This window comes from Seriola aureovittata, chromosome 6 (genome assembly GCF_021018895.1).
Source record: "Seriola aureovittata isolate HTS-2021-v1 ecotype China chromosome 6, ASM2101889v1, whole genome shotgun sequence".
Lineage (NCBI taxonomy): Eukaryota > Metazoa > Chordata > Actinopteri > Carangiformes > Carangidae > Seriola > Seriola aureovittata.
In genome coordinates, this window is record NC_079369.1 from 7092513 (window position 1) to 7112075 (window position 19563).

Here is a 19563-nt window from a genome sequence, read left to right on the forward strand (position 1 = left end):
CTTAACACGAGCAAGTAAACGTCAAATAAGTAAGAAGCCGCACCATTCACGTACATGTTACGTTGTTTTTATGGCGGAACCTTCCGTCACGACTCTCCTCTGTACGCATTTGACGTTAGAGATCTACCTCTTGGCAGCAGGTGAGGTCAAATGAAGAGGAAAGCAGCGGAAGAGCTTTGCTGACAGGTGGATTTAAACATTTCAGCTGAAACGGAAGAAATGGACGATAACAAAACAGTACTGGTCGAGAGCCTCATTGTGTGGGTGAGTGTCTTTGCCTCTGTGAATGTGTCGCCTGAGACAAGGAGACCGTGGAGTCGATTTCATTACCTGTTTGTAGGTGGTGGGGGTGGGGTGTCAGCGAAAAACACCGTTCACCAGCTGAGAGAAAAATTAGGCAAATATGAACCAGAGCAGGTGATCTTCAGTGGGTCAAACAGCAACTGTTGTACGTCGTTATTACAAAGATTAGCTTCAGTTGCGGCAGTTACTATAACCGTTGGTGCACCGGCACGAAACGTAGCTGGGTGAGGAGCATATACCGCAGGCTAGTGAATATAAAGTTACCACCTAGGAGCTACAAAGACTATAATGTCGTTCAGTTTAGTTGATCCTCGCGGATTTAAGGTGCTAATCCAATTAACCAGGAGATATTTGTGGAATGTGGCTCTTTTTTTTGTTTGTTTGTTAACGTTATGCAACTGATTAATGATGAAGCTAACACCAGCAGTAGTACAGTACCTTCAAACTGTAGCTAGCTAGCGTTGCTGCACCTGTTCCTGTCTATGGGTGTGAATCAAATGTTTTGTTGGCTACCTTATGCGTTAGTAACCGGATAAAGGATTGATTAATTAGATCTCTCATCAGGTTCATCTGATTTAAATCCTGCGGCTGTATCCAAGCCACTCCAATTACTTATGTGTTTGTTGAACAACAGCATTACTAAGTAAGGGGTTAGATCAACTTATCCCACCAGGGTTTCATCCAAAAAGTGGACTGAATTTTAATGTTAGATGTTGACGTTTTCAAATGATGGTGTTCTCCATTTGGACTGACACCTTAGTTGGTGGGAGTGAACCTCAGTCAGGATGTGTCCAAGACGCTGAGATGTTCTCCTAGGAGAATTCACCTTACACCATTGCTGCTAGTTGAATTATTTACATTTGCCCGTTGTCTGTTGAGCTTTTGTTTCTTTACCACTACTATCTGCAGTCCAACCTGCCATCTCTCTATCCATCCATCTGTCAGTTTGCCTCAGACCTCAATTCTCTCCTATCTGGTACTTATTCTTCATACTGGTTTTTGAGATCAGTCCACCACCTCAGCACATCTGCATTGTTGTGGAGAAACCCTTGAGTGTTGAGTGTTTGGTTAATAACACACAACTGCATTATTCCCCGTACTCTCCATGGATTGTTGATCTGCCCCTGTGATGATGCTGTGTTTTTGGTCTCTCAGCTGCAGACCTTTAACACTCTCGCGCCCTGCAGAACAGTGGAGGAGCTGACCACTGGAGCGGCAATATCGCAGGCACTGCATCAGATGTGAGAGGGCACACACACATACACAGCACAGACACACAAGAATACGACATATAGGGTCTGCCCCATTAATCATGATATCTGGCCACTCTACAGATACATTATTTACAGCCAGTTGTCTCTGGTTCAGATAACTCACATCCCATGCAGCGGCCTGGCACTTTAGTTAAGCCAGAAAAGCAAAGGAGAAGCTTTTTTTGTTCACCACTTAACTGCATTGATTCCACTTAAAACCAATAAATAGAAAAGCTTATTGTGTAAACACAAGATTTTAAGGGTTGGACACTCAAAATCAAAGGACAATAACTTTTTTAAGAATCCTCAGTGTTGATTCATTTAGTGAGAAATCCATAGTAGAGGAAGGATTTGCGAGTTTCTTTTCAAGCAGCAGTCTGTTGTGCTTTGAGTGAGTGGTGAGACTAATCCTTACTTGTTTGTGCTATAACTATTGTTCTCCCCACTTACATGTAGAATGCACAGCTGAATGAAAGAACCCTCCTGTCTTCCAGGGATCATTTAAAGTAATTCTGGGAAATGTAGGAAATGACTGCCTTAAGTAAAAGGGTTGACAGAAGTAAACTGCAACACTAGCACTCAGAAATACCTCCTGAAATACATACAACATGTTGTGTGTGTTCTGCAGAGACCCAGCATGGTTCACCGATGGATGGCTGGGTCGTATCAAAGCAGATGTTGAGGACAACTGGAGACTGAAGGTACAGAGCAATGCCATCTCGCTGGTCCTCCGTGTGTCCTCTCTGACTTTCCTCTTCATGTTTTGCTGAACCCCCCTGTGTGCTAAATCCTCTGTTTGCTTCAATCCTACTCAACTGTCCTTGACACTGACCTCCTACCTGCTCCAGGGGGGGGGCTTCTCCTGGCTTACCCTGCACTCTGACCCTGCGCTCTGACTCCTCTGGTGAAATGTGTACATGTATGTTTGTCCATATATGTCAGTAAGGGTGATTTAGAAAAAAAAAAAAAAGTCATGTCCCCTTCTTTCTTTCTGTTTGGCTGTGACTGTGTTTTCCCTGCTACTGCTTTTTCCTCCCCAATAGGCCTCTTTCACAGAAGACATTTTGACATTTGACAACAGGAAAAGCACATTTAGGTGCTTCAATTTCAGGGTCCTGGTATAAACCCTTTTCACTGCAGACATATTGACTTGGTAAAGCCAAGAAAAAGAATAGCACAGGTGGAATTTATAACATTAATGATGGCTGCCCTCCATTTAGCTGAGCTAGTTCCAGGGCCCTGGTATATTATTATTTAATGTTTTTATTTACACCTTTGCTTTTCCTGCTTTGACGAGTTGTGAAAAGTGTCTATTTTGCATGCCGGTTCACTGTCACACTGTCATGGCTTACCGGGACGCTTTAATAGCCAAGTCATTGTTAATATTATTAGTAGGAAAGCTATTACATGTCAAAATGTCTGCTAGGCCTATTATTTTCTCACATGTGCACATTTGAAAGTTTTTAATTTTATCATTGCATGATTATTATATGCGTGTGAAGGTTATTGGCTCATATTTGCACTATAAACTGAGTTCATAATGATTCACAATCTTGTGTATGATCTTCTCAGATGAACAACCTGAAGAAGATCCTTCAGATGGTGGTTGACTATTATAATGAGGTAGGCTGTGGTCATGAAAACAACATCCTCCTCGTGCGTGTGTTCATTTGGTGCCTATGGGACTCATAGTATGCACTGTTTACCTAGTGCAAAGTCCCAGGTGACTTTCATAAAGAAAATGCAGTGTGTAGTTGAGGTCAAAACAAGCAGCTCAAGTCTGGTACACGATACATCCACAATACGATGGTGTACTGAAGCCCAGCATTGTTTTCTAATTAAAATCTTAATTTTGCTAAGTTAACACGTGACTGAAATATTTTGCTCAGCAATTGTCTTAGTTGTAGCAATACTCTGCTGCCACTTTTTTGTCTTGATTTGAAAACTTGTGCAGTTTCACTTGTTACTTGTTCACTTAGAAAGTGTTAGCACACTCACATTTTAAGTGCTTTATCTCTTCCTCCAGGTCTTATCCCAGGAGATATCAGACTTCCCCTTGCCAGATCTGGCCCTGGTAGCAGAGCATTCAGACCCTGTGGAGCTGGGGAGGCTGCTGCAGCTCATACTCGGCTGTGCTGTCAGATGTGAGCGTAAACAAGGCATGTGACTGCTTCTATGTTGTGTGCAATTTGTATGCACAAATGAGACACAGACAGATACTCAAATATCTGCAGTATAACTGTGCTGTACAGTGCAGATAGAAGGGGAAACTGTTCCATCAAAATCCAGTTAGGTTAAGGCCGTCAGCCAAACAATGTTTAATTATTGTCCTGCCAAGGCACTAACAAAGGCAGAGCCCATCAGGCAGCCTGACTCGGAAATCAATGACGGCAGTGTTATTGTACATTTGGAACCAGCACACAGAAGTATTAAGTAATGTGTTTAATGAATCTTTCTCACTCCACTGACAGAATACATTCAGATCATCATGACGTTGGAGGAGTCTGTGCAGCATGTTGTCATGACAGCCATCCAGGAGGTCAGTCCATCTTAACACCAACTTTCTCCTTCATATTTTAGAGATATTGAAAATGTCCAGAAAAGTTTGGCTGAACAGTTGTACCATTTTTTTCAGTAACTGTAATTTTCCTCAAAGTGTCTGTCTCAAAGGGACTTTGGCAGCAGCAGGAGTTGTTAAGGGAGGCTTTAATGAGTCTGTATAATAAATCCAGTGACATTTTTTTTCTCTCCAGCTCATGAGTAAAGAGACCATGGCCCCATTTGGAGCAGAGCTGTCAGGGGACTTGGAACAGCAGGTCAGTGTTATTACTACAGAGATCTAAATCCCTCTAAATGATGTTCCTTCTGCTATGAAATTCTCTAACTAAGTGGCGATGCGGTCTCTATGACCAGCTTGTTGGGTATGAACAGAAAAACCTACACCATATATATTATGGGTCTATCTTTAACCACAGCAAAGGGAGCACAGTAAGAACCCCTCAAGTGTGTTAGAGCTATCTGAAATTATTATTTTCATTTGAAAAGAACACACAAGTTATTTTATTTAATTCAGTATTTGGTCTACAAATTGTATAATGACAGATGCTCATCACAAGTCTTTCACATTTTTTCTGACTGGCAGAAAAACAAAACTAAAGGTGTTTAATTTACAGTGATATAAAAAGGAGAAAAGCAAGTAAAACCACCCTCAGTGCTTAGAACATGATTCATTCAGTAATTTTATGTTGGTTGATCGACTAGTCAATTTATTTACTCATCCTTTGGACTGTAATGTACTGTATTAAACTGCTTAAGTCACCAGTCTAACATTTGACAGACAGTTAGCATCATAGCTGAAGCTAATGTCACTAATTCAAAGGAGTGAGACATTTATTCTTATGGATCTGTGTGAGGAATAGCATGATCACTGTGCAGAGAATCCCAGAACTCAAATATTGACTCTCCTTGCACATTGCAGTGCTCTGGGCGTCAGGCAGAGGGACGGTGAGAGGTGTAACAAGCTTAACATTGGGTGAAAATGGAAAATGGCCATACCTTGATGATTTCACATTAGATTCGCTTTAGTGAAGACGGAAAATATGCAGTGCATGAAGAGGGAGTGATAAAAAAAGGTTTAAAGCCTGTCAAGTCTTCTGACCTAAGTAATGCAGCAGAACCAGTGTATCTGTGTGTCTGGTATGCATGAGTTAGTGAGGTGTGTGTTACTTACTTCAGCTTCTCCTTCATGTTTGCAGTTAAAGAAAGCCCTCGAGGATCTTGCTGAACTTTTAGCTGAGAAAGAAGCATTAGCCCAACGCTGTCAAGAGCTGGACATACAGGTGAATAGAACACACACACACACACACACACACACACACACACACACACACACTCTGCATACACTTGTGTACAGAAACATGTACATTAATATGATTCATTTACATCCGTCTAAGCTCAATGCTTTCTTGCTGATATCCAGCTCTCCATGTCTACACACCCACACACATGCATGCTTCTGTGGTACAGTATAAACAGGAGTTGTGTAATTCGCTGTAATGCTTGGGTCCATTGTCTGGAGCTGCTGTGGCAGAAGGACTGTGAGCTTACAGTCTGGGCTCTCCTGGCTCACACCGTGGCAACTGGTCCATGCTCTGGCACTGCTAGAAGGCCTCACTCAGCACTGTACAGGCAGACTAAATTTAGCATAGCCTCTGATCAACTGTTCAACTGGACTCTCGACAGATTGATTTGTTCTGTCCCCAGTCTTGCTCATCTCTCGCCGCAGCGAGGTAAGTCCAACATGGCTGACCGTTCGGCAGAACTAAACCCATCTAAACCAGCTGCTCAAAATGTTTACTCTAACTCAGCTAACAGACGGCTCAATCAAGATCCTGTTCCAGACTAGTCCTACAACGTGTGTTTTAATATTCAGCAATTCACCCAGGGGCATCTCTGTCATAGTAAGCGTTTTGCAGTCAATCATCACATTATTTAAAAATGCCTCTTTGTCTATATAGGATTACAGGACAGCCTATAGAGGAGAACAACAGAAGTTAGAGGCAGGGCAAAGTTTCAATATTATTTTTTATGAACGTTCATTAAATTATGAATTCTGATAATTCCAATCTTATGTTTCATTTTATAAAATCCTGTTGTCTAATGATTTTAAACTAACTGATAATAGACAACAAAATTAGTTATTGCAGCTTTTTCATTTTACATGTGTAAAAGTTTTGTCTAAGGTAAATGACTGAAACATTGTTCAAAGCATGGAACAAAAAGTTTATTATCATGTTTTTTTGCATACATTTTCCATGTATATCAGAAAAATGCTATTCTTTTTATTATATTGCTTTCAACCATGTAGCCCAGCCCTGATTTAAATGTGTAGCTTCTGATGTGAGACACTGATTCATCTTGGAGGTGTTTTGTACACATGCAGGACTTTTAAACAATGACAATGAATTAATCTCAGACTAATAGTCCAATGTATGGTGGTAAAATATACTTGAGATGAATGGGTGAGAAGTGAATTCAACTAACCATTTATTAACATATTTGCTTAAAGTGCACGTTGTCTGTGCTCTGTTTCCAGCATGGATTAATTCCACTGTTTGCTTTAACAGCTGGGAGAGGAAGTGATATAAGGGGTCTGTGTTTTGATGCTCAGATGTGACTTTGCTGCTTTGCATGAAATAATTGACCAAAGAGAGTGTCAACATCATAAAATATCCCTGGTGACTTGATGTGATTTTTTTTTTTTTTTTTTTTTTTTTTTTTTTTTTTTTGTATATTGTGAGTGGCTCTAACATCTTGTTGTACCTGAACAGGTGGCTGTTCTTCAAGAGGAACGAAACAGCTTATTGGCTGAGAATGATGTCCTAACTGATCGGGCCAATCAGCTCGACACCTTCGATGACCCTAGCACACCCTCAGGAAGGAAACACAGCCAGTTACAGCAACAACTGGAGACACTGCAGGAGGAGAACTTCAGGTTTGTCACTTCCTGCTCAAATGTTCTGCAGCAACCTCAGTGTGACTGTGAGAGACTGAATGATTATGTGTGTTTGCATCTTTTAGGCTGGAGGCTGCCAAGGATGACTACAGGATCCACTGTGAAGAGTTGGAGAAGCAGCTGATTGAGGTGCAGCACCGTAATGACGAGCTCACCAGCCTGGCAGAAGAATCTCGAGCTCTCAGAGATGAACTGGACGTTCTCAGGTCTGTGTAGGAAAGTGGTAGAGGATCCTCTTTAACTCAGAGTGCAGACCACAAAAATAAACCAAGTAAAATAAAAAGGCAGGGCTGAAGGAGCAGTAAACAGATAGACATCTTTTGTTGCCTCCTAATGAGAAATTAGCAGACAGCTAGGCAGTTAGATGGAGAGGGAAGGCCAGGAACATGATTTCACTGATTAGCAAAAACTCAACCAGACAAGATGAACTAATCAGTGAAATTAGCTGATGGTGTGTTTTGCTGTCCTTGACAAAGAGAGTTATTCTTGCTGAAGCACAAACAAGAAGAAGCAGGAAAACGACCTCAATACACAGTGTAGTGGAAGTGAAATAACTCTAAACATGTTTGAAAAGTTAAAAATATATATTCATAGGGCCAATGTTCTTCATCTGTGCCAGTTGAAACTAATGATGTAGCACCAACTGCCAGATGTAGTACTCACCCTTAAAGTTTACTTTGGAGTGTGCACTTTCCCTGATTTATCAAACAATGCTAATTCCATTCACTTTGCCTACTTTTCGATTTTGTCCCAATCTTACATGTTGGATTGAAGTGGCCCAAAGCACATGAGCTTGTTCATTGTGTTACATCCTGTTTTATTTTGGTGTTTCCTGTTAATCATCTGTTTGGCAGACACCTGTGCTGATTAGTGGGCTGAGTCTATATAAGCAGGTCCTCTTTGTTCAGCTCGCTCTCTCTCCATCCTGCTGCAGCAGCACCTTTCTGGTGCTAGGTATCTGGTCTCCATTGATTCCTGCATTGTCCTTAAGTTACTGTAATAAATTCATATGCAGTACCTTCCTACTGGTGTGGTGTCCATTATTATGTTCGGTGTTTGAGCCAGCCGTAACATAATAATGGGGGCTCGTCCGGGATACAAACGTAGTCATTTAGTTTCTGGGTAGTTAGTGAGGTCATGTATGTGCAGCCACATGAGGTAGTTTGCTGAACTTGCCCAGTGAGTAAGCCGACGGGTGCTAGAGAGACCAACACCACTTTGTTATTTTTGTGTGATAGCCCTGGGGTGGTCTATGGCGTGCCCGGGTGCATCACTGAAGATAAATAGGTAAAGTAAGGTAGTAACCCTGTGAGTTAGATAGGGAACTGGGTTAGTCTAGAGTAAGAGGTTAGACATGTCACAATCCATCTTAAGAGTAGCATGCGGCTGCCCATGATGACCGGTGTGAGGCTTCTTTGTGTGTGAAGGAGCTGTAGTGAGGATTTGGGGTTTAGTGTTGAACATTCATAGTAAAGCTGTCACTGTTGTTACCCTTGTACCTTTTGTGAAGCTGCTTGACTATGTGAGTTTCTTTCGAGAGCGTCTCCATCATGCCTGCGAAGTAGCCAAGCAGGCCATGGCAAACTCTGTTTAGAATGAAACGGCAATTTGACAAAGATGCTGTGCCGCGCTCTTTCCAGCCTGGAGATTCAGTATTGGCTCTTCTGCCTATACCTGGGTCAGTGTTACAGGCCAGGTATGCTGGGCCTTATGTGGTTGAGAAGAAGCTGAGGGACACAGATTATGTAATTTGTACTCCAAACAGGAAGCGTAAGTCTCGTGTGTGCCATATCAATATGTTGAAGTTGTATGCTGCCCGGTCTCAAGAGGAACAAAGCCCTTCAAAAGAAGTGAGTTGTATTGCTGCAGTTTCAGTTGTTAACACTTGCCCTGCTGATGATGGTTTGACTAAAGACAATGCGCCTGCTCTGGGTGCCCGGCTGCAGAACTCACAAGAGTTGGTAAATCTAGAGACTCATGTGTCTTATTTTTCTGACTCTCAAAGGGAAGATGTTCTCCAGCTGATACGTGGCCATCTTGCTTTGTTCTCAGATGTACCCACTTGCACAAATGTATTGCAGCATGATATTGACGTAGGTGATAGTACTCCGATCAAGCAGCATCCTTATCGTGTGATCCCTATCAAGCGTGAATTAATGCAGAAAGAGGTTGAGTACTTGTAATGGTCTTGCAGTTCCCAGCACCAGTTCTTGGAGCTCACCTGTTTACTGGTCCCAAAAATCTGACTTGACTCCTAGGTTCTGCACAGACTATCTGAGAGTTAACAGTGTAACCAAACCTGACTCGTTCCCTCTTCCCCGTGTTGAGGACTGCATTGATGGGGTAGGAACAGCTTGTTATGTGACAAAGCTAGATTTGCTTAAGGGTTACTGGCAAGTTCCCTTGACACAGAGAGCCTCTGATATCTCTGCCTTTGTCACCCCTGACAACTTTTTTCAGTATACTGTAATGGCATTTGGCATGCGTAACGCCCCTGCCACCTTTCAGCGACTCATGTGGACAGTGTTGTGTGGTGTAACTAACTGTGAGGCCTATTTAGACGACATTGTAGTGTATTCACCTGACTGGGAGAGTCACATGAATACTCTCCTGACCGTTTTCCAGCGCTTTGAAAATGCCTCGTTGACCCTGAGTAAGTGTGAGTTTGCAAAAGCCACCATCACTTATCTTGGCAAGGAAGTAGGTCAGGGACAGGTTCGTCCCCGTGCAGCTAAGATCAGTGCTGTTGCTGAGTACCCAGCTCCCATCACCAAGCGCCAGTTACTATAGGGCTTTTTGTCGTAACTTTGCTACTATTGTTTCTCCCCTGACTGCCCTTGTCAGTCCTGCTAGGGAGTTGGTGTGGGATTTCAGATGTGAGCAGGCATCCCAAGCTGTGAAAGCTGTCCTGTGTAATTCACCAGTTTTTGCTGTCCCCAACTTTGCTGTTCCGTTCAAGCTAGAGGTCGATGCTAGTGGTGCTGGTGCTAGAGCTGTTCTGATCCAGGAAGACTCAGCAGGCATCGATCACCCTGTCTGCTATTTTTCCAAAAAGTTCTCACAGACCCAGCAGAACTACAGCACGATTGAGAAAGAAGCTCTGGCTTTGCTGTGGGCTCTACAGCATTTTGAGGTATATGTTGGTTCCTCTGTGCAGCCTGTTCTGGTTTATACAGATCATAAACCATTGGTTTTCCTACATCGCATGTATAATAGCAACCAGAGGCTTATGCGTCGGGCTAACATCGTTCAGAACTACAATTTGGACATTCGACATAAGAAAGGCAAGGAAAATGTTGTAGCTGATGCTCTGTCACGCGTGTACGAATAATGTCACCTGTAAGTGCCATCTTATGGGGGGGAGTGTGACATCCTGTTTTATTTTGGTGTTTCCTGTTGATCATCTGTTTGGCAGACACCTGTGCTGATTAGTGGGCTGAGTCTATATAGGCAGGTCCTCTTTGTTCAGCTCGCTCTCTCTCCATCCTGCTACAGCAGCACCTTTCTGGTGCTAGGTATCTGGTCTCCATTTATTCCTGCATTGTCCTTAAGTTACTGTAATAAATTCATATGCAGTACCTTCCTACTGGTGTGGTGTCCATTATTATGTTCGGTGTTTGAGCCAGCCGTAACAATTGATATTTGTGCATTTAATTTGTGTTCATATAGGAGCTGCTCAGATCGAGTGGTGATGCTGGAGGCCTCAGTGGAAACATACAAACGTAAACTGGAGAATCTGGGCGATCTGAAGAGGCAGATGAAGCTGCTGGAGGAGAATAACATGACCTACATGCAAAACACTGTCAGCTTGGAGGAAGAGCTACGCAAAGCCAACGCTGCTCGTGCACAGCTCGAGACATACAAGAGACAGGTAACTGATGGTCGCAAAGGGAAACTCCAACCTCCAAATAAAAGTCACATCATAATTAAATGCCACTCGCTAGGAAATATGTATTTACCATTTTGTGTGTTCACGTTTGCTTTTAGGTCCAAGAGCTACACAGGAAGTTGTCCGAGGAGACAAGGCGAGCAGACAACCTCGCCTATGATATGAAGAAGCTGGAGGAGAAGCACGACACTGTGATGAAGGAGAAAGAGGTGTGGCAGCTTTTGAAATGTGTCGGGAGGAAATGCCACTCTGTAAAACTCTTTACTTACACTTGTACTGTTTTTTAAAATCTCATCCCATCCACTAGAGGATCATCATTGAAAGAGATTCTCTTAAGGAGATCAATGAGGAGCTGCGATGCACTCAGGCTCAACAGCATCAGCTCTCCCAAGCAGGTATGTCTCTGGGTAGTCAGAGCTAACAACATTGACCCACCTGTCACTTTGATATTGTAAAATGCACATAATTTTTCCATGTAGGGATGCTTCCTTCCAGCAGCCCGAGCCATGATAACCTGGCAGCTGAATTAATGCCCATTGAGTACAGGTAAGAGATGCTGCTTCTGACAACATAGGACTTGTTTTGTGTGTGTGTGTGTGTGTGTGTGTGTGTGTGTGTGTGTGAGTGAGTGAGAATACTGACAGTTTGTGTGATTGTTCAGAGAAAAGTTCATCAGGCTGCAGCATGAGAACAAGATGCTGAGAGTGCAGCAGGAGGAATGTGAGCGGGAGAAGATTGCGGCTCTGCAGGCTCAGCTGGAGGAAGCACATAAGACGCGCAGTGAGCTGGACACTGAGAACAGGTTAACAGAGTTTCTGTCTCTTTGTAAGACGACCACCAGATGGATGCGATAGAGGTTGATTTCTCTGATAGAAGCTTTACTCCATTTTCAAATGTATCCTTCCCCCACATTGATATTTCCCTCCTCTGCATTGTGACAAATCTGCAGATTGAGCCGAGAGCGGGTCAATGAGCTGCAGCAGCAGGTGGAGGATCTCCAGAAGGCTCTGCAGAGTCAGGCGGCCAAACCTGATGATGTGAGTGTGCCAACATTCATTGGCACAAATACAGTGAAAATGCCCCACAGAATTAATCTTATTAGGCTCTCAGAGTTTTTGCTGGCATGGCTTTTCACAAGAAAATCACACTAGTTTATATTTGCAGTCAAAATTTTGAAATGATTTAGAGATAAAAGTACCTTCATTCTATATTTTTTTCAAATGTATTTTGCAGTGAAAAATTGTTGTTGCTTTTAACGAATGTAACCTTTGTATTTGTAGATGCTTTAAAGTGTTTTTTTATTTTTTATTTATTTGAATTTTTTTTTAATTTTCTTTCAGTCAAACCTGAAGCGGAAACTTGATGCACACATGTAAGTGTAGGTCTTGGGGTCAGTGCTTTGATAAGCTGGGAGATGTAAAATGAATTTCCATCTTCTCCAGCAGAGGGAGGTAAAGAAACGGCCTTTGTTTCCTCAGGGTCCAGCTGAACGAGGCTCAGGACGAAATCATGAAGAAGAAGGAGCTGCTGGAGGACCTTCAGCCTGACAACACTCAGACCTGTAAGTCTCACGTCACCAATCGCATCATTTCACCCCTGCAGTCTTTGGAGTGTATGATGCAATATTTAAAACTTGTCTGCACCAAAACACAACAGCACAATGTGACTTAGGCGAAATCTCATAATGACTTCCATGCCTCCAAGCTTTGAGGGTGGATGAGTTGATGGCTGCTCTGAAGAAGAAGGATGATGACATGCGGGCCATGGAAGAGAGGTACAAAATGTACCTGGAGAAAGCTCGTAATGTGAGTGATTAGAGAATCATTTTTATTTTTATTATTGTATTTTATTCTAGTTGTATTAATCCAGAATCAGTATTTCACAGGCGTCCTTTCTGTCCTGCTTTTAGGTGATTCGAGCGCTGGACCCTAAATTGAATCCAGCCACGGCTGAGATCCAGGCTTTGAGGAACCAGCTTGCAGACCGGGACAAGCAGATTCTCACCCTGGAAGTAAATTTGCATTTTGACTTGTTTTCAGTCTTTTTAAAAATGTAAAATACAAGAAATACAAAAAATTTACATACAATTTGTTTTCTGATGTTAACTGAATTCATGTTGCCTCCTAGCGCCAATGTGAGCAGGCAAGGCTGAGGGAGTATGAGGAGAAGCTGATTGTCACAGCGTGGTATAACAAGGTAGGATCCGATTTTCTTTGATTTATATCCTGCCTGTCATGACATCATTGATATTTACTGTACATTATATGAGGAGCTGAAAGTTGACCATCAAAATGATGCTGTGTTGTCTTCCTCAGAGTCTGAACAATCAGAAGCTGGCCATTGAATCACGTCTTGGTGGACGAACCTCCTCCATGCTGTCCCCTGGCCAGTCCTTCTTGGCCCAGCAGCGCCAAGTCTCAAACGCCCCACGCCGGGCGCTTTCCATCAGTGTGCCTGCCACTACCTCCAAATAGACCTCGTCACGGACCCAAATGTCTCACCTTTATTCGGTGAAGGGAAAAATGCCCTCCCTCCCACAAGTGAGCACTCAAGTGACCTTACACACATCTGCTCTCAGCACTCGGGGAGGGGTCACAGATAAGCTGGTTGGGACTGATGGGGACTTACTTATCAAACACAACCCTCTAAGTCACCCACCTGCGGTTATAGCATACTGTCCCACAACACACTGGCTACAAGCTGGCCTTGCGTAGAGCGTTAACCCACAACCTGTGTTCACCTCACTAGCTAAAGTAGCGCACACTGTCCCTAGAATAGACTTTAGAGCATACTTCATAGTTCTCTGTGTTATTGCTTTGCCGACCGCAGTCTCAGCTGAACACTTGCTATAATCAGTTTAGCCTTCGCTCTTAAATACTCAATAATTTTATTCAGAATTGGAGCCTGTAAAATATATGAATGTGATTTTTTTTTTTTTTTTTCCAAGGGTTACTTGAATGCTAATGCCAATTTAATGTAACTTCAGATGATTGTTGATGTATGTACAACTCAACCATCATACTATGCAGTGAAGAGGGTACTAACGTTGTCATCCAGCAGACTGATAAAAAGACAGATATGCTTTAGATGTCTTTAAGAAAATGATTGCTATATTTGGTGCTGGCCACCAACTGCTTTTAAGCATGAAACATCAGTTACTTAAAATTTTGTTTTTACTAGAATGGAACAAGCCCATCATGTAAAGCTGTGAAAACCCTACAAGTCATATTAAGTGATCAATCTCAGAGGTGCTGCAACGGCAAATCTTACTAAATAAATCCAGGACTAATGTATTTCTCATGTATTTTAAACTCCTAAAGTGCGATGTGACTTCCTCACTGGCAGCATGCTTTAAATGAAAACTGGCAGGCCTTTCGATTCACTGAATATGTTGAATCTTATTTAGTGGTTAGTAATGAAGATGATAATCTATGAAGTTGTACAGCTCTAATGTAAACATGATTTAACACCAGCTTTTGATCCAAATGTTGGGACCAGGTTCAGCGTTCATACAGTACCTGCAAATTGTAATATGAGACTTTTGATTACTGTAGTCGATATTGTATTTAATCATGGACGTGTTTAGTTCAGAGTGAAGAGTGCTGTAGAGGAGCAGTTGTTCTCTTTGGTATTGTGGGATATTGGCTGTCTGATCTTAGGGGGTCTTAAGTTAAACTGCACTAGTTTCAGTTGATTGCTTTGTTACTCTGTATGTTTGCAATAACACTAAAGGGGCATTCTGTTATCATGGTTTTGCCATTTGATCTACAGACGTGTCAAAGTGCTTTTGTTTTCCTTTGCAGTGGATGATCCTTGTAGATATGCTGATTTAAAAAAAAAAAAAAAACGGTGTTGTTTATATAAAAATAAGAAGTACAATCAAACGTAGCACAGCACAGAGACTTCATGTGTCGTGTCATGTTTGTGTGTAAATGAAGAAAAATGAGGAAGGTGTTAGGAATTTAAGAAGTAAAAATTTTAAAGCCTTTGGTTTTCTTGTGAATAAATACATTTTTTTCTATAAGTCTGTCTTACATTCAGAAGCATCAGTCTCAGTTTGGATCCTAAGATAAAGAAACACAGAGTCCTGCACTCTTTAAAATCTAAAGCCAAAATCTGCTGCATTTCATTTCAACACTGTCCATTCACAAATCATTTGACTCTCAGGTGTTTTAAGCAAAGGTGATTTTCTGTCATCAGCATCTTCACATGATGTGACAATAAAGAAGCGATTTACAAATCAACCACATCAGGACAGATCCGATCGTACACGCACGTAGATGACCTGCAAGAGACTAAAAGGAAGAAATCTGGGCTTTCTTTAAGAGATTTATTTTTATAGTGGGCAGCAGTCCAACTGAAAGTTGGTGGCAAATAATAGACATGACATGATATTTGTTGAATTTGTCATTAACGATTAAAGAGGCAGGGTTTTGCTGCTGCTTGGTGTTTACACAATGATGTTCAGTCTAAGGGTATTTCATCACACTGTCCCAAATTATTTGATTGTGTGATGTGACGAAAAAAAAAGCAGGTAATAGTTCCCCTTCATAACTTATTTTATGAAACATTTCCTTGTTCCTGCATTATCAGCTCCAGTGTTTCACACACATGCTCTTTACTGTCTATCTACTGTAGCATATGGTCTGCAGGAGGGGAGAGGTGACGGGGTTCAGCGGACCTTGCCGTAGATCTTAAAGGGGTGCGGTGTGCGCGTGGCTCCGATGATTCCCTCTGTACTCAGCTCAACTCCGTCCAGAGTGGAAAAACAAAACTTCTGAAACAAACTGACGAAAAACAAGAACAACTCCGTTCTCGCCAGGCCCTCTCCCAGACACGCACGCTTTCCTGGGGAAAACAAGAGCAACTCTCACCATCTATCCACGGTTACGTCACTTTATTCCTACATCGCATAATGATTCAAGTATAAAGTTTCAGTTGAATGTGAAGTGTACCTGCAGAGAAAGGTAAAAATGCATCCCTCCTCACAAACTTTCCCTCAGCATCTAGGAAGTGTCCGGGGTTGAAGGTGTCTGGAGTCTCCCATTGAGTCTTGTCAAACAGCACGGAGGTCAGGTTTGGCATCACAGAAGTTCCCTGCACAAACCATGAGAAAACAAGTCAACTCACTGTTACAGTTCTCAAATTGTAGTTCTATAGTTACAGCACAAGGAGTGTAAGCACATTTATGGTGTAACAGAGAGTTAATGTTTGTCTTAGACTGTACTTATACGGAGGGATAGGAAGAGATAAACCTTTTTGAGCGCCTGAGTGCGAACACCTTGTTGATAGTCGACAAGGTGTGTTAAGGGTAAAGACTCAATCTCAGGGTTTCTGCTGAAGGGATGTCGCAGGCAAACGTAATATATTTTCTTATCTTATATCTAACCTCAGTTTAGTCATGTCAAATGTTCTCATCAGCACTTCAGCAAAGGTTAAGTGTCTTTAAAGGATCTGAGTATTTCTTCCACCGCTGCATATTGGTTTTCTTTTGACTCCCTTGCTGTTGTGTATTTTAAGTAGATGGACCTTGGGTATGAAGTAACCGCCCAGTGTTGTGTCTTTGGCAGCCATTCTGAATCCATTGAGAGGAACAATATTCCCCATCCTCTGGATCTCATGGATGACAGCGTCGGTGTAAGGCAGGTTGGGTCTGTCGGCCATGGTGGGCTGGCGTGTCTGTCCGATCACTCGGTCTACCTCTGCCTGGACTTTGTCTGCGAGGTGAAATGAAAGAGTTTAATCAGTCGGTTAAAGTAACCTCTATGAGATGAGTTTGTCTCATCTGAACACCCACCTTGGATATGAGGGTTCGTGATGAGGTAGATGAGGCCCCATTGCAGAGTCTTTGAAGTGGTTTCACTGCCAGCCAGGAACAGATCCAGACAACACAGAACCAGGTTTCCTTCCTCAAAGCCCTGTTCACTGCGTCTGTTATGCTTTGTAGGCAGAGTGGAGGGGTCAGTTCATGAAACAGTAAGTTTTCTCTTCACATAGGTAACGACAGTCTAAGTCAAGAATGTGAACATAATACTTTCTCTTCTATCAGGAAGGTGTCAATGTAATCCCGCGGGTTGCTGGGGTCCAGGTCCAACTTGTGCCTGTCAATCTCTCTCCTGATAGACGCCTCTAAAGATTTGGAGTTGGTGAAGATGCCGTTGTGAGGCCCTGGCAGGTGTTTCATCAGCGCTGGGAACGCATCATAAAACTGTTTGGAGAGGAAACAAGGGGCTAATTCAGCAATGTTGTTTTTATCCAGTGGCAAGTAAAGATCTCACTCTGGCTTGGAAAATGTACGGCTATAAAAACTTTACAGTCAAAACAGAGTCAGATGACTCCCTGCAGTAACAAATCTGTCTTCTTAAGCATGTGTCTGTGTTGCTCTTGCGTCTTACAAAGGCCCATATGGATCCTTCCAGATAGGCCATCTCAGTCAGATTCTTCAGCATGCTCTGGAAGTTGTGATCGCTGTAGTCGAACCGTTTCCCAAACACTATCTGGCAGATGATGTTGGCCACGGCGTTGTTTAAGAGGGGCACAGGGTCAAATGGCTCACCTGAACAGAAGAAATATCCTCAGTCTGAGTACACTGTGTATTTGTCTTTCTTTTTTTTTGGTGCCAACCTTTCTCCTTCTCCATCGCCTCTTGTAGATGTCGACTCTCCTCACAGATGCTCTGCTCCATGGAGCTCTTGGCCAAACCAAAGGTACGTAACATGGCCATGGCAAAGCGCCGCTGTCTCCTCCACACCTTCCCATTACTGAAGAAAAGACCAGCTGAGACAATGGGAAAACCAAACATTGATCAGACAGGGCTCTGACTACTTTAATACCGATATACTCCACGAGCGTACTCCGGGCTTGTGTGATTTACCTGAGTTCCCTGAATAAATTCTGTTCACCATTGGGCTGTCAGGCCGATCCACAAAGTTTTCAGCCTGTGTCACTAAGGCTTCCTTCACCATCCTCCAGCCAGACACAAACACTGTTTTGTGTCTCCCCAGACGTATGCAGAACACATTCCCATAAACATCAGCAAGCTGTGGACGCAGGAGCACACAATAAGCGGCCTATTGTTGAGCATGTGACTCTGATAAGAGTTAACATTGTAACTTAATAACAACTGGTTTTTAACATTGTTTTTTTTATATAAACTTTTAATATTATATTGCAGCAAAGCCACAAATAAACTGAGACAGTTTGGTAGCCTCCCCATGCTTAAGGGCCTGTCTAACTTATACGAAGCAGTGACCGTAAATTTAAGTATTAATGAATAGTTATTTTCTCCTTTTGGACATGCTCAAGTTGTTCAGGTGAACTTTTCAGAATAAAAAAAAAAAATTCTATTAGATAAAATGTCTTGATGCTGTCAGCTTACCTTGGTTAGGTAAATGTGAGGCTGTTTAGGTTCAATGCTGAAGACGTTTCCTAAAAGAGGGAGAGCTAGTGGTCCCGGGGGAAAGTTAGGTGGATCCTTTTTTATCAGAAAATACACTACCAGGAGAACGGTGAAAATAAAGAGCAGAATTCCCCTCAAATCAAGCCACAGAAAGAGAAAGTGCCTCATTGTGAAGCAGAGTAGGAACTGAGAAGAGCAAGAGACTGATTCGGATCACATTGTCGCTCCATCATCCGTTCCTAGTTATAGATGGGCTGGTACTCTGCTGACTCACAGCTTATGTAGATATAATGATCTATGTGTGTGTGTGTGTGTGTGAGACAGAAAGTCAGGATGCCCCTTCATTTACCAAATAAATAATACAAAGTAAGTTATAAGCTGAAAACTGAACCAAACATACACTCAATGCCAATAACAGACATTATGAAGGGGGAACCAGGCTATAACATAAAACCAAATTTGTCAAAAATGTTTTTACAGCAGAAATGTTTCCTCCTCTCTTGTTTGAGATTGAAGATGCCAAACTGGCTGCTAAGGTATATGTTGTACTGCTTTAATAAAGCGTATGTAGGTGTTTTTAACACATGTATGTGGTTACAACCTCAGAGTCTGCTTTGTAAAGGCTAAATTGTTCAAGCATTGTAGTAAGTCACAACTTCCATCTATTGTTATTTATCACAAGTTGAACACAAAAAGTTTTGCAGATTTGTAAAAAAAAAAAAAAAAAAAAAAGAAGTGATGATTCTGAAATTGAAGACTTTTTTTTAGAAGGGTTTATCATATGGATATATTTTTTTCTGGGCATTGTATTTATGGTTTGTGTTTTGTGTGTTGTGTCGAGGAGGAGAGAGGCAACCTCATTTACAGCCAGAAACAGCTCAATGCTACCCCGGTGCGGTGGGCTTATGCTACAACATTTAGTATCAGTATTTAGTACTAATATTTTCTAAAGTGACAAGATGGAATATTTGTAATGCAATTGTAGCATCTATCAAATTATGAACAGGGTATAAGTTTGTCTGTAGCAAATAAGACAATCCTAGTGAACGCTGTAGCTGTCATTGCTGTCTACCAGTGTTATTCTTCATGCTGCCACCAAAGTAAGTGGCTTGTAAATAAGTCACCACCAGCTTACGTGTTGAAACAGCTCCACTAACTGACTGACTTTGTTATGATGACGTAAACCAAGTTTCTGACACATATC

The 19563-nt window shown here is 42.2% G+C and overlaps 2 protein-coding genes across 2 annotated transcripts; one reads left to right on the top strand and one right to left on the bottom strand.

Moving 5' to 3' along the window:
• The first annotated feature begins 90 nt into the window (after nt 1-90).
• hook1 (hook microtubule-tethering protein 1) lies at nt 91-14728 on the top strand. Its single transcript, XM_056379256.1, has 22 exons — nt 91-264; nt 1459-1544; nt 2185-2257; nt 3129-3179; nt 3583-3715; nt 4028-4095; nt 4310-4372; nt 5312-5395; nt 6887-7050; nt 7137-7277; nt 10741-10942; nt 11059-11169; nt 11268-11355; nt 11440-11506; nt 11622-11762; nt 11910-11997; nt 12301-12332; nt 12439-12521; nt 12665-12765; nt 12870-12971; nt 13088-13156; nt 13276-14728. The coding sequence occupies exons 1-22, from the start codon at nt 220-222 to the stop codon at nt 13432-13434; spliced, it is 2151 nt and encodes a 716-aa protein (XP_056235231.1). The 5' UTR covers nt 91-219; the 3' UTR covers nt 13435-14728.
• Nucleotides 14729-15113: 385 nt separating this feature from the next.
• LOC130171314 (cytochrome P450 2J2-like) lies at nt 15114-19536 on the bottom strand. Its single transcript, XM_056379261.1, has 9 exons — nt 18339-19536; nt 17835-18000; nt 17585-17737; nt 17356-17516; nt 16995-17168; nt 16758-16899; nt 16490-16677; nt 15916-16057; nt 15114-15808 (listed from the first exon to the last, which is right to left on the bottom strand). Exons 1-9 carry the CDS (start codon nt 18525-18527, stop codon nt 15633-15635), a joined length of 1491 nt encoding a protein of 496 aa, XP_056235236.1. The 5' UTR covers nt 18528-19536; the 3' UTR covers nt 15114-15632.
• Nucleotides 19537-19563: the final 27 nt, after the last annotated feature.

Coding starts and splice junctions, on each gene's coding strand:
- hook1 (XM_056379256.1), top strand. CDS start 220: ATGGACGATAACAAAACAGTACTGGTCGAGAGCCTCATTGTGTGG. Junction 2,258..3,128: donor AGGACAACTGGAGACTGAAG/GTACAGAGCAAT, acceptor TGATCTTCTCAG/ATGAACAACCTGAAGAAGAT. Junction 11,998..12,300: donor AGGCGGCCAAACCTGATGAT/GTGAGTGTGCCA, acceptor ATTTTCTTTCAG/TCAAACCTGAAGCGGAAACT.
- LOC130171314 (XM_056379261.1), bottom strand. CDS start 18,527: ATGAGGCACTTTCTCTTTCTGTGGCTTGATTTGAGGGGAATTCTGCTC. Junction 17,169..17,355: donor AAGGATCCATATGGGCCTTT/GTAAGACGCAAG, acceptor CTCTCCAAACAG/TTTTATGATGCGTTCCCAGC. Junction 15,809..15,915: donor ATTTTTACCTTTCTCTGCAG/GTACACTTCACA, acceptor TGTTTTCCCCAG/GAAAGCGTGCGTGTCTGGGA.